The 14,226-nt window shown below is 36.9% G+C and overlaps 1 protein-coding gene across 1 annotated transcript; it reads left to right on the top strand.

Annotated features, from left to right (window-relative positions):
• Positions 1-12,564: 12,564 nt before the first annotated feature.
• LOC114042582 (olfactory receptor 56A3-like) lies at positions 12,565-13,509 on the top strand. The gene has a single exon (XM_027861299.1). It carries the CDS (start codon positions 12,565-12,567, stop codon positions 13,507-13,509), a length of 945 nt encoding a protein of 314 aa, XP_027717100.1.
• Positions 13,510-14,226: the final 717 nt, after the last annotated feature.

The following is a 14,226-nucleotide window of genomic DNA, read 5'->3' as shown; positions in this document are numbered from 1 at the left end:
TAAATGGTAAAATTGATTATATTATATTGGCATAGCTCAACCATGAGCAGAAACTCTCTCTACATTTAGTTATCTTCCATCACTTCTATAGAAACAAATTTTTAATAGTAATATAAGTCTTACATATATTTAATTTCCAAGATATTTTATGCATTTTGTAGTTCTTTGGAATACAATTTCTATCATTGTTTCCTCCTTAGAAATGTAACCAATTTTGTGGATTTATTTTATCCTCTGCTACTTTACTGAATCTATCAGTTGTGTCAATTAGTGTTTTTAGTGATTATCTAGGGTTTTCTATGTAGTAAATTACTTTCCTCCATCTAGCCATTATGTATGTGTTCATGCATTTGTTCTTCCCTGCTCTTAGGTGAATGAGTGTCCTGAAATGGAATTTTCTAGGAAGCTACTTCCCGAGTTTGGTAGATCTTGATGTTCAATTCCAGAGATCCCTTGAGAATTCTCACTGGTGACTGGAATTCATAGCACAGTCCATCAGAATGGTAGTAGCCAATGACATGAAGAAGTACCTTTAGAAGGATATAGAAAGACAGTCATTCAAGACATTTGGGAACTTGAGGGATGGTGATTCCCTTATGATGGAGAGAAGTGGACTCTAGAAAGTTATTCATTTGTAGAGCCTGTGATGTTTAAAAAGTTTGATATATTGATATATGAGAGATATAATTGCTGGGTAATTAGCTATTTTGAAAAATAATGCCAGCATTTTGAAAAAAGATGAATGGCACTATTAAATGTCCAAGACAATCATGGCAGTGGGCTCATGGCTTATATGCCCTTGGAACAGGGGTATGCCTGAAGGTGGCAATCAACTTTGATTAATTAATAATTAATGAGAGGTGGACTTTACAAAGAGAAGTGAACTTACTCCAGTGAGGGGCAGAGAATGACATCATGTTACTCTTGGACAGAAAAGCTATCCCTCTACCCAGACCACACCCAGCTTTGACCGATCTAGACAAAGAGATCTGTCTTCATCCAAGATTGATTGAGTGGAATTCACCTTAGAATAGAAATTCCTTATAATGTTGGGTGAGGTCTGACTGAGATTGAGAAGTTAATTCGATGTCCTTCAGGAGACTGAACTTTGAAATGAAGACTACAGAAAGGGGGGAGGGCACCTCTGGATCTCCCCAAATCTTTGGTTATTAATAATCATTTTTCTCAAGCCTAAGAGGGAGTTACACCTAAGGGAATTTCATGAAGGCTATACAAAAAAAAGAAAATGGCTTATAGGGCCCATAGTAGGGAGATTCTCGTTGGCCATACATGTTATTTTTATATGCCTCGTTATCATTGTACTTTAAGTCAGAGCTCACTCTTTCCAGGGGCCTTTCAAGGAGAGTGTAACAAGTTTGGGGAGAATACTTTTGTAACTATTGTTCTTGCTATGTGTTTTCAATAAATTCTTTCTGTAAAAGCATGAGAATTTGACTGATTCTTAATGGAGAGTACACTGGTGAAAGCTCAGGACATACAAGAATAGAAATCACAAATCTTCAGGGTTATCCATAGAACAATGAGGGGAAAAAATCTTGGTATCCACACTATGAATGTGGGTGCTGGGGAAATTAGCTCAGGGAGAAGAGAGGTGCTATAGTCATTGTATCTGATAAATGATCTGATACTATTATGATTGATTGTCCTTGAAATGTGATTTCTTTCTTTCTCATGTGCTTGCATATTTGTTGTTTGATGCTTTAATTGGGATGTTTGACTGGGATGTTTCTTGATGAACCTGGCATTTATGTTGATGTACCATAGGTTTTCTAGAGCTATGTTTTGCTATTTGTTTCCGATATTTCTGAGCAAGATTCTGGTATGGTTTCCTAAAAGACACAATCCATATTTTTCTGAAAGACCTGTGATGTTGATATTATCTTTTATCAAATAATCTTCAAACAAACATTGGGCATGGGAGCACCAGGAGCACAAGGCTGATGAGCAAATATGTAGTTATTGTTTTCTGCCAAAACTATTTTGTGTGTGTTCCTTCAGTTTTCCCCTTTCTGTCTTTGCTATATTGCTTATTTGGGAACACTCTTTTCCTGTTATTCTTATTGAAGAAATGAGAAAAAATGTAGGGTAAATTATAACATATTTAAATAATTCAGAACTAGTTGAGTGATAACCTCAAAAATAGCCATTACTCATTCTATGCCAATTTCTTTTTCTTTTCTTTCTTTTTTTTTTTGGCTAGGCCATGGGGTTAAATGACTTGCCCAGGGTCACACAGCTAGTAACTGTTATGTGTCTGAGGCTATATTTGAACTCAAGTCCTCCTGATTCCAGGGCCAGTGCTCTATCCAGTGTGCCACCTAGCTGCCCCTCTATGCCAATTTCAAAGGAAGTTTCTAGTTGCATTTCTCTACTTAATATTCTTATTAGACTTGGATAAAGCCACAAGTCATATTCCTTTCAAATTTGCAGATGCTGCATTATGAGGAGATACACTTAACTCATTAGTGATAGAGTCAAGATACAAATATACCAGGATAAGCTAAGGCATTGGATTAAATATAATAAGATGCATTTAATAGAAATAAACATAAAATATTTCATTTTGACTTACAAAACCCATTACAATTTCAAGATGGAAGAATATATACATAAATGTATGTATATACATATAAAATATACATGAAATTGTCTAGAAGGATTTATGGGGAAGTTTTAGTGTAACGGAAGTTCAATTTGATTAAAAAAATAACTCAGAAGCCAGAGAAAGTCAATGGGTTTATAAGCTATGTTAAAAAAGACAATTTCTAAGATAATTTTATGATTATTCTGGCTTCTTTGCTTCTTGGAACACATATGGAAAGTTGAATTCAGCTTTCAATGCCACCATTGGTTGAAGGAAGTACATATACATACATACATACATACATACATATTATATATATATATATATATATAGTAGAAGAGACTGAGTGGGGATATGATAGGTTTTTTTTCCTAATATTTGTGCTGAGCTGGCATGTGGAAGAAGGATTATACATTTCTACTTTATCTAAGAGGGCAGAACTAGAAATAATGGACTAAAATTTCAGAGTCAGATTTTGGCTTGATTGAAGGGGAGATTTCCTAAAATCAGAGCAATACCAATGTGGAATGGTTTAGGAGATAGGATGTTCCTTTGTGCAGGACCTTAAGAAGAAGCAATGGTAAATGTACAATATATAGCACTTGTATATGTTGTAGAAGATGCCCTTTTTCATGTTTACCAAATGACCCTTTCAATTCCTTCCAACTCTGAAATCTTCTTACTGTATTGCTACTCTTCCTTTTTACCCCCCCCCCCTTCTGGCTAGGTAGTTATTAATAATGGCTATCATTTATATAATGTTTTAAATTTACAAAATGCTTTACATGTGTTAACTCAACTGATCCCCACAATAACCTAGTGTGGTAGGTGTAATTATCATCCTCATTTTACAGATGAGAAAACTGAGACCAGAGAATTTAAATGACTTACCCATAGACACACAGATACTAAGTCTCAGAGTAGTTTTTATCTCGTCTTCTTGTTTCCAAGTCCCATGTTTTAACCATTGCCTCGTCTAGTTACCTTAAGACATAAATACTACTACCATCACTCCTGTGATTCCCATAAAAATTCTCTGAGATTAGAAGAAAATGATACCATAGTTCTTCATTTTTGATTCTGTATTTAGTCAGGAAATATTATTTCAACAAACTAACAAGGCTTTTACTTATACAAAAAGAATAACTTAATAATTGTATATCATTAGTTTAGGAAGAAATTATGAGAAGGCTATAGTGGCTTATCTTCAAAAATGTAAAATTCTATCAAAGTCATACCTCTCCATATTTTCTCTGTTGTTGGTTTTACCGATGAATAACAATATGGGCTATATTCCTTATTGTCTAGTCAGAGCATTTAAACACAATACTAAATAGGGTATGTGAAGTTTATAAGGCATCATAATTTTCCAGTGTACTGATGAATTTGAGAGCATACTGAATTCTGAAATGTTTCTTTTCTTTTAAAATTCATGATCTCATTAGAAATAATCTTTTAGGGGCAGCTAGGTGGCACAGTAGAAAGAGCACCAGCTCTGAGGTCAGGAGGACCTGATTTCAAATCTGGCCTCGGACCAAACACTTGACACTTACTAGCTGTGTGACCCTGGGCAAGTCACTTAACCCCAACTGCCTAAAAAATAAATAAATAAATGATCTTTTAATCAGTATTTGAGATAATGAAAGGACTTAATACCCCAGTCTCACCCATTTTAATAGAGGATATTTTCCACAATGGAACATGAAAACTCCACTGTCCTGAAACATCCCCATGGGACAGAACTGAGGGACCTTTTAAAACTAAAGATAAGAAGACCCCAGAGGCAAGGCCTTGGGTGGAGGAGAAATTGTTAACTTTATATTCTCTGAGTTTATTTCAAGCAAGAGCACAAAGAAGTTGTATTAGACTGAATGTATGCTCAACATCTCTGCACATCCAGAAGTTTCAGGTATTTGAAATAATCTTAGTACAAAGGGATAGTCGAGTTTGAGAGCAGAACTCCATGTTATGGAAAAGAATCAGAAAAGGAGCTTGCATTGGAATGTCCCAGAAATGTCTGTTTTCAAGTGCCCCACTTGAATTCTAGATTGGGAAGAAGAGGTAAAGAAAAAGAGGAAGAGAAAGAAGAGGATGGGAAGATGAGGAAAATAGAAATGAGGGAGATGAAAGAGACAGGGGAGGTAAAGAGAGGAGAAATAAAGACAGAGAGAGAGAGGCATACAGGTGATGGGTAGGCAGATAGATGTAGAGACAGGTCCAGAGAAAGACAGAGACAGAGAAACACAGAGAGATATACGGAGAGACAGAGAGAGATTGAATCCTATCTGTATCTGGGGCTTGGGAAGTGACTTATATAATGAATCTATTTTCTTCCATTCTGTCCTGGCAATCAACTGCAAAGAAATTTCAAAAATGCCTAGAACTTGTGGAAAAGATCCATTTAATGAAACACAAACCCCAGTTCTTTTCAGCTGCTCACAGTACCAGATATGGAGTTGGTTCAGTCAGTATTGCAAGATAAAAATAGATTTAAACTTATGTCTCCTCCTTCCAGAGTGATTTTAGTTGGGGTGCGCAATCACAGTGAGGTCAGAACATAGACAGAAGTTATGGAAAAGGGACACAAGAAAACATTTAAAGTTTGAAAATGAAAGATGATGACTTGTTTTTTTTCCCCAATGTTTTGTTATGCAACTGATAGTGCAGGCATATTGCTATTTAAGGTGCTGAACTCATGATCAAAACCACAGTTTATTTGAAATTACTTATCCTCTGGAAGAGTCATTGAATTTGGCTAAGATAAAAAAGCTAAAATAATTTTTATACCATGTTTGCTTTTAAATGTCATATTCTGGAACAAATTTGCACGTGTTATTCAAAACAATTTATGAACTCAAACTTCAAACTTTGAATAAAAGCAAAGATAGATGGAAAGATATAGATAGATATAGGTGTATATGTGCACCTTATGTGTGAATGCATGTATGTATATATAAGTATGTGTGTGTGTATATACTTATGCATGTATCAATATATATTCAAATTAGAGCTATGTAGCAGCTTCCACTGGGAGTCTCCACTGAATGGAGAGAAATACAATCTTTAAAGAAAAAAAATTAAATTCTATTTTTCTAATTTGAAATAAGTCACATATGCATTGTCCAAATCAGTAGATCTGCTACATTAATCCTGGGTAGAGGCAGGGAATTTAGGTGGTGGTAGTGGGATATTAACACCCTGATTCTGCATAAAAAATAAAACAGTGAGGAAAACTCATAATTGTATAATTTTTTTCCTTACCATTTCTTCCTCCCCCCTCTCATTCTCATTGTAGCTTGTTCCTTCCCATTATCCCTTCTGTTGTTTGTCTTAGTGAGATGAACAAGAAGAGTCTGTAAAAACTTCCTGATCCTTGTTGGCATTTTTAATGGAAAACTAACACAAGCTATGCTGTATTTCAAGGCCATGCAGGGTGGTTTGCACTCGTTGCATCCAAACAGTGGTTTGCTCCCGGTATTTACACATTAAAGTATTTGCTAACTATGAAGAAATTCTATATCAAAATTTGTAGTGAAAGTCTGTTTAATCAGTTACGATGACATTATACCAATAGTTATAACACTCTCTCAGACCCCACAAATGGACAATGAATCAACCCTAGAATGGAACAGGGAGAGGAGGGAGGACTGAATTAGCGAAATATCAAAATATTTGCAGGCATGCTGAATGTGACTTGAGCCCTGTTCTAGACACTGGGAAGAATGCAAAAGAAACAGGAGGAAATGAGGGGAAACTGTGAATATAGTTTACATACATTCTGGAAAAGTTTTCATTGAAGTATCTCATATTATTGTTGTGGAGAAGATGGATTAAGTGTCAAACCCTGTCAGTGGGCCAGCATTGTGGCCTACAACATTCCTGAGTAGGTCAAACCACATTAAAATGTAATCAGAAAATATTTTTAAAATAAACAGAAATATAGTAGAACATAAATAACATTAATACATAGTTTTATAAGTCAATATATAGCCTACAAGGATCCTCATGTGCAGTTTAGAGACCAGTGTTTCTATTTGAGTTTCACACCAATGAATCAGATGACAATACAATCAGATGGATTCAGATCTAAATGGAGGGCCAGAATAAAAGAGTAATTAATGATTCAATGTCAATGAAATGGAAGGTTTCCAGTGATATACTCCATGAATTTGTAGTTGTTCCTTTGTGTTTGATATTTTGGTGAATGGTCGAATGCTCATTAAATTTGAAGGCGACACAAAGCTGAGAGGGATTACTAATATAGAGGATGACAGAGTCAGGCTCCAAAAAGATCTTGATAGGATAAAGCATTGATCTAAATCTAATAAGATAAAATTGAGTAGGAATGAATGTAAAGTTTTGTACTTGGATGCAAAAATTAATTCCATAAATATAAGATGGGGGAGACATGGATAGGGAATTATTGTTCTGAAGAAGACCTTTGGGTTTTAGTGGACTTAATATGTCAGCAGTGTGACATAGCAGCCAAAAACAGCAATGCAATCATCTTGAGATTCATTAAAAGTGACATAGCTTCCATGAATTAGCAGGCAATAGTCCCACTGAACTCTTCTCTGGTCAGATAGCATCTGGAGCATGATATGAATGATTATCATTTGGGCATCATGGAATAAAATGGAATAAGCTTTCATTAAGTACCTACCATGTGCCAGGTACTATACTAAGAGCTTTACAAATAACAAGCCTGGGAGGTAGGTACCACTATTATCCCTATTTTGAAACTGAGGCAGACAGAGGTTAAGTGACTTGTTAAGTGAAATAGATAGTAAGTTTCTGAGGTTAGACTTGAAATGAGGTCTTCCTGACTTCAGACCCATCACCCTATCTGCTGCTTGAGCTAGCTGCCATAGTTTAAGAAAGACATCGATGAGCTACGGAATGTTCAGAGTGAGGACAACTAGAATAGTGAGGGACCTTGTGTCACAACATATGGAGATGTTGAAGAAATTGGGCATGTTAAGTCTGAAGAAAGGAAGGTATGGGGATGGCATGATAGCTATCTTCAAGCATTTGAAGGGCTGTCCCATGGAGGAGGGATTAGTTTTATTCTATTTGGCCCCAGAGGGTAAAAGCTGAAAAAAGGTAAAATTGCACTTGATAAGAGAAATCAAATCTCCTAACTGTGCCACACTTTTAGGTACCATGTGCCCCCATCAGCATCCCTCATCCTGCATGAAGAAGACAACAAAAAAACCACTCATTTGAATGATTAATTGGAGCTTCCCACTTCAGAAGAAACCTTGGAGTCAGGAGCCCTGGAACTCTCTAGAGCCAGTCTGGAAGCCATTCCCCTCAGGGGCTGTAGCTGCACTTTAAAACCTCCCTTCTCAGGATTAACAATTGTGGGGCTCAGAGAGAAAAAGACAGAGAGTTATCCCTGAATCAAGCTGGGTGAGTCATCCTCCTTGGTTTCTATCCCTCTGTCCTTAGGAAATATTGACATGTCAAGACACCTTATTCTTTATTATTTAGATAGCCATATGGATGAGGGTGGGATTAGGGTGACTAAAAGGTGGACACAAAATGATGCAACTTAGGATGCCATTTAGCAAAGGACATCAGACAGACAATTTTCTCCTATGTCAGGAAAAAATTGCACTCCTTTAATGTCAAATTGAAGACCATCTGCATGGGTTAGGTTTGGTATCATGTAAGGAGAATAGTGAAGTGGTTAGCTCTGTGAAGATGTTTTTAGCTCTCCTTCATTTCTCCTATTGACCCCTATTCCCATTCTCTCTCATCTTTTTCTTAAGTCTTCTCTTTTTCCTTTTCTCCTCTCATATTCTCTTCTTCTCTTCTCTCTTCAATCCATGGATATGATGTCTCTCCCCTTCGAATGTATTTACCTTTTTTATCTTCAGCTCCTAAAACAGTGCCTTGAACATAGAAAGAACTTAATATATGCCTCATAAAGTGAATTAAATTGAAATGAATTGAAATAGCATCCCATCAAACTGCACAAAAAAGTTAGACCATAGAATATTTCTTTGGTGACAAAGATCAAAGCACACAACTAGAAGAAGACAACAAAGTCAAAGAAGAAGCCTCCAAGAAAAATATGAATTGGTCCCAGGCCATGGAAAAGCTCAAAAAGGATTTTGAGAAGCAAGTTAGAGAGGTAAAGGAAAAACTGGAAAGAGAAATAAGAGTGATTCAAGGAAATCACAAAAAGCAAGTCAATAGCTTGCTAAAGGAGACCCAAAAATACTGAAGAAATAGCATCTCATGCTCTTCCTTCTTGCCCTTTATTGTCCTTTTCTCTCCTTTATATCCTCTCCTTTTTTTCTTTACTTTTCAGTTCTTGCCTCTTCTCCTTCATGAATTTTCCCTTCTTCTTATTTTCATTTGTTTTCCTCTTTTCTTTCTACACCATTTTCTGTCCTTTCACTCTTTCTATTCTCCCTCCCCTGACCTATTTTCAATTCAACCTACCCTGACGCTACAGTCAACACTCCATGAAAACCCCTTCTACTGAGTCATTCCCCAGCCCTTTAAATCACCACATAGTCCAGAGCCCTCAAATATACCACTTCTCTTCTTAGTCTCCCTCCCCCCTCCCTCTAGCTTATTCTTTGCCTCTAATTTTACATCTCTATATGCCTCTCTAACTATTGTCTCCATCTCTCTGTCTCATTTTCATTTCTTTTTATTGTTTTGTTTTCTCTCTCTTGGAGGCAATCCACACAATCTGACATATTCTACACTTCTGTCACCCTATGTAGAGGACCAATGCAAGGTTTTCAAGCATCCTATACCCTGGGCCAGATTCTGCTTATAATGAAGAGGACAGAGATCATTCATCCTATGTGATTTAGTTGGTCTGGTTATGGGCAAATGTGCAAAAATCAGCTGTCTAGTTAAGTTAATAAGTTGAAAGAATCATAAATCAGAGAGAAGGAAGAGGATAAATAGCATGCGGAAAGATCCTGACTCCATGTGATGTGAGAATTAGTTGAAGAAAATGGTCAAGTTTAGTCTGGAGAAGAGAAAGCTCATAAGGGACACAATGGATGTGTTCAAGTATTTGAAGAGCTTTCATGTGGAGAATATATTGGACTTGTTCTGTTGGGTGTTTGAAGGTCAAAACCAGAAGCAATGGGCAGAAGTTGAATAGAGGCAAATTTAGGCTTCACACCAGGAAAATCTCTAAAATTTAGAGTTATCTAAAAGGGAAATAACTTGCCTTAAGAGGTGAAAGTTCCCTCTCCTTGAAGGTCCTTAAGTAGAAGCTGCACAATCACTTGCCATATATATTACAGAGGGAATTCCTTTGGTGTATGATTTGGACTAGATGGCTTACTAAAGTCCCTTCCAGTTCTCAAATTCAGTTACTCTGAGATTTATAAGTTTAGCTGGTCCCAATTCTCTTCATGTTGACAGGCACAACTTGGGGGAAACATGAGGACATTTATAGAATGGCATAAGGGGTCAATGTGCTCTTTTGTAACTTAATAGGCTTTGGTCAAAATCCCTCTCAGCCAGTGTCTTTCCAGTGAAGAGTCATAGTGCATTTAGTCTGTATTAATACTGAAGCTATTCCATCTCCATGAGCATTTTGATTGCCCTCATATCTTAGCCTCTCCATGGATCCAATATGTGTCTTTTATGAATTGTAGTGATAAAAAATCAAAACCAAGTGTCCTCAGTTTTGGTTCTTCGGTCATCAGTTTCCTCATATACAAAATGAAGGGATTGGAAGAGATGATCTCCTTCCCCTCTGTAAATCCTATGACATCCAACTGTACAAAGTATTTCAGTTGGGAAGGAAGGATAATGTTTTGGGATTATGATCATGGGTATGTTGTAGCTAGCTTCAGTGTGAGCATTACATCTTGTAAACAGGTAAAATAAGAACTTAATTTATAATTACTCTAGACTTAAGAAAATAATGGAGAAAATTTTAATGCTGCAGATTAAACTTAATTTTGTCAATCACACTTTTTTTCTGGAGAGGTGATTGTTAAACATTTATCCATACACCCTTGATTGGGACTTGAAATACTTCTTAATGATGATGATGATGATGATGATGATGATGATGTTAAGGATGATCTTGGGGATATACATATGTACAATGTCTTCAGAAAACAACACCTTAATTTATTTCCATCATTTAGTAAACATGATACTCCTCCTCATTTGCATTTCCAGCTTACATACTTTATTCCTTTTTACACACTGTATGTTCCAGACAAACTGACCTCCTTGATGCTCCTCACACACAATGATCCACGTCCAGTAGCCTGCCTCCTACCTCCTTGCCTTTCTATAAGCTGTTCTCCATGATAGGCACTTTCTCCCTCTTCACTCTGCCTCTTGAAAACTTCAGCTCATGCCACATTTGTGAGTATCATGTGTCTGAGGTCAGATTTCAACTCAGGTCCTCCTGACTCCAGTTGGTACCTAGGGATATACTAGCTCTTCCAGAACAGGTAATTGGAACTTTTTGAGATTAGTTAAGCTGTCTCTTGCTATGTCCTCATTTGCATTTTTAAAATTCCTTTTGTTTCATATTTTCCAGTCTAAAGGTCATATTCCTTTGGAGGAAAAAAAAACAGATACATGAGTTGAGTGTTTCTGCCTTCTTTCTGTCATCTGTTGATTGATCCATTCAACCTGAGCTATAGTACTATACCATTTCTAATCTTCATTTTACCCCCAAAAGAGCTGATAAAGGATTTTTTGTAGTATTTTGCAGCTATTGAAATATAATCTGGTTAATAATCTAACCTTTCTGGCATTATTTTGACAAGATTTTGCTATTCTTATATTTGTTTGAAGATCCTTATCCTTTTTCCATCTTTAGTAGATTACATGTATATATATGTACATATATGTATATTTTGCATGTTATATATAACATGGTAAATTGTTTCCCTGTATATCCATATTGATCTTTTTAGATAGAGCCCCTTTAGTTTTTTCCATTAATATATTCTATATTTGTGATCAAAATATCTTTACTTAAAGTCTTCTATTCCCCTTATATTCAACTAACCCTATTCTATAGAATTCTTGACCTTGAACAGAACAGTACTGATATGTTCTCTGAATTCTTTGAAATGTATTTCCCCCCAATCTCTAGACTATGTCAGACTATACTGTATATTACTACAGAACCACAGATTCATAGATTCTCAGAAGTGGAGGAAGCCTCAGAAGTAACCTAGTTCAACTTATGCTTAAGTAGAAAGCAGCCCTATAATCAGTGTCCAAAAATAAGGAACTCATCCCTTCCCAACCACTCTCAAGGCAACCCAGTTCACTATTTTTTTCTTTTAGCATTTTTCAATTGTTAGAAAGCTCTTCCTTATGTAGAGCCTAAATCTGCCTCTCTGATTCATTATATTGTCTCCATTATTCCTTATGAGCTACAGGATAAAATATTCATTTTCTCCATGGATTCATGTCATTTATACTTTGGCAACTATTTTTTCCCATGTCAGTGAATATCAGGTCCATTTCCACCATTCTGCCTATTGTTTTTTATCATTGTGAAGATTCCTTATTATAGATGTCTAACAATGGACATTTCTGTAGATAAAGTTCCATTGGAAATAAACTTATATTTTGACACACTTGGAACTGTAGAAAGTAGTTCTATACATGATAGGGAATAGCACTGACAACTACATTTCAAACTAACTTCAAAATTCTTGAGTTGATGTCATGTGGTCATAATAATGTATAGCTCTACAGTCTGTCAAACTGACCTAAAACTGTTTGGGTACTTTCCACTTTTGGTCTAACATCTTAGACATGTGTAGGCTCAGAAAAACAATTACTCAGGCACAGGAAGTGTTAGCTGATGTGACTGAAGAGGGACAAGAGACCAAATAAATTAAATGACAATCATGAGGATTGATAACAGAATTAACAATTTCCTTCTTCTTTCATTTCCCCAAAGGACAAGGGTCTATCCTACCAGGACTAATGCCATGATACTTTACAATGGGTCTTCCTCCACTGAGATCTCTGAGTTCCTCCTGAACTGTTTTGTCAGATCTCCAAGTTGGCAGCACTGGCTCTCTCTGCCCTTAAGCCTGCTTTTCCTCCTGGCCATGGGTGCCAATGCCACCCTCCTAATCACCATTAGGCTGGAAGCATCTTTGCATGAGCCCATGTACTACTTACTCAGCATCCTCTCCACACTGGATATAGTGCTCTGTCTCACTGTCATCCCCAAAGTCCTGCTTGTCTTTTGGTTTGACCTCAGACCCATCAGTTTCTCTGCCTGCTTCCTCCAAATGTTCATCATGAACAACTTTCTCCCCATGGAATCTTGCACCTTCTTAGTAATGGCATATGACCGCTATGTGGCCATATGCCACCCCCTGCGCTACTCATCTATCATCACTGATCAATTTGTGGTCAAAGCTAGCATCTTTATTGTGGCACGGAACACCCTCCTCACTGCTCCAATTCCTATCCTTTCTGCCCAGCTCCATTACTGTGGGAGTAACATCATCGAGAATTGTATTTGTGCCAACCTGTCAGTCTCCAAGCTCTCCTGTGACAATGTTATTCTCAATAAGATCTACCAATTAATTGTAGCCTGGACTCTGCTGGGCTCTGATCTTATCCTTATTTTCCTCTCCTATTCCTTCATTCTGAGAGCTGTGATGAAACTTAAGGCTAAAGGGGCTGCTGTCAAGGCCCTGAGCACATGTGGTTCCCACTTTATCCTCATTCTCTTCTTTAGCACCATCCTCTTGGTTTTCATCTTTACTCACATGGCCAAGAAAAAAGTTTCCCATGATGTTCCTGTCCTACTAAACGTCCTCCACCATGTAATCCCAGCTGCCCTTAATCCCATTGTCTATGGGGTTAGGACGAAGGAAATTAAACAAGCAATCTGGAGGTTACTGAGGAAGGGGCAATGAAATGCATCTAACAGCAGGCTTCTGCCACACAATTGGGATTGAATGCCTCAAGACTTGATAGTGAGATGGAAACTCTAGGCTCAATTCTATTTTACCAGTACCTTATAAATGGCAGTAAGGACTGACAGAACATGCTCTCACTGAAGACACGTCATGTCAGTTCCCATAAGAAGGAATATCATGAATATCATATTTCTCCTTTCCCCAATCACTGTCAACACTACAGCTATTTCAAGGCCCTTGTGTCTCCTAAAGATTTAGCTAATGAGATTTGCAAAGATGGGGAAAGGATTGACACAACTACACAAGGTCCTGATTCCAGTTAGATAAGGCCATACACTACAGCAAGATTTCTGAAAAATCACATCTCTTAGAAACTAATTCAACCGGCTATAAATTACCAAGTCTTTTTAGTATTAGACAAATTTCCCCAGAAATGAAAGTTAATGATAGAATGGATTCAAAGCTTGTTATAAATTTGATGTTACTGTTTGGAAACCATGGAAAGATCCCTACTTGTATGTGCTGACTTAGGGCATCCTGCTCACAGATAGGACTTGAGAGGTGCATATAAAGTCAAGACTTTCAAACATCTTGTATTATAGTTATCTATTTCATACTTTATTCTTCCCTTAGACTGTAAGCTCTATGTGGGCAGGAATCCTGTCTTATCTAAATTTTACTGTCTCTCCTAGGAGCCTAGCACAGTACTTTGTG

Source organism: Vombatus ursinus, unplaced genomic scaffold (genome assembly GCF_900497805.2).
Source record: "Vombatus ursinus unplaced genomic scaffold, bare-nosed wombat genome assembly UNPS02000563.1, whole genome shotgun sequence".
NCBI classification, from domain to species: Eukaryota; Metazoa; Chordata; class Mammalia; order Diprotodontia; family Vombatidae; genus Vombatus; species Vombatus ursinus.
The sequence above is the reverse complement of the archived record's forward strand: the minus strand, read 5'-3'. Positions and strand labels throughout refer to the sequence as shown.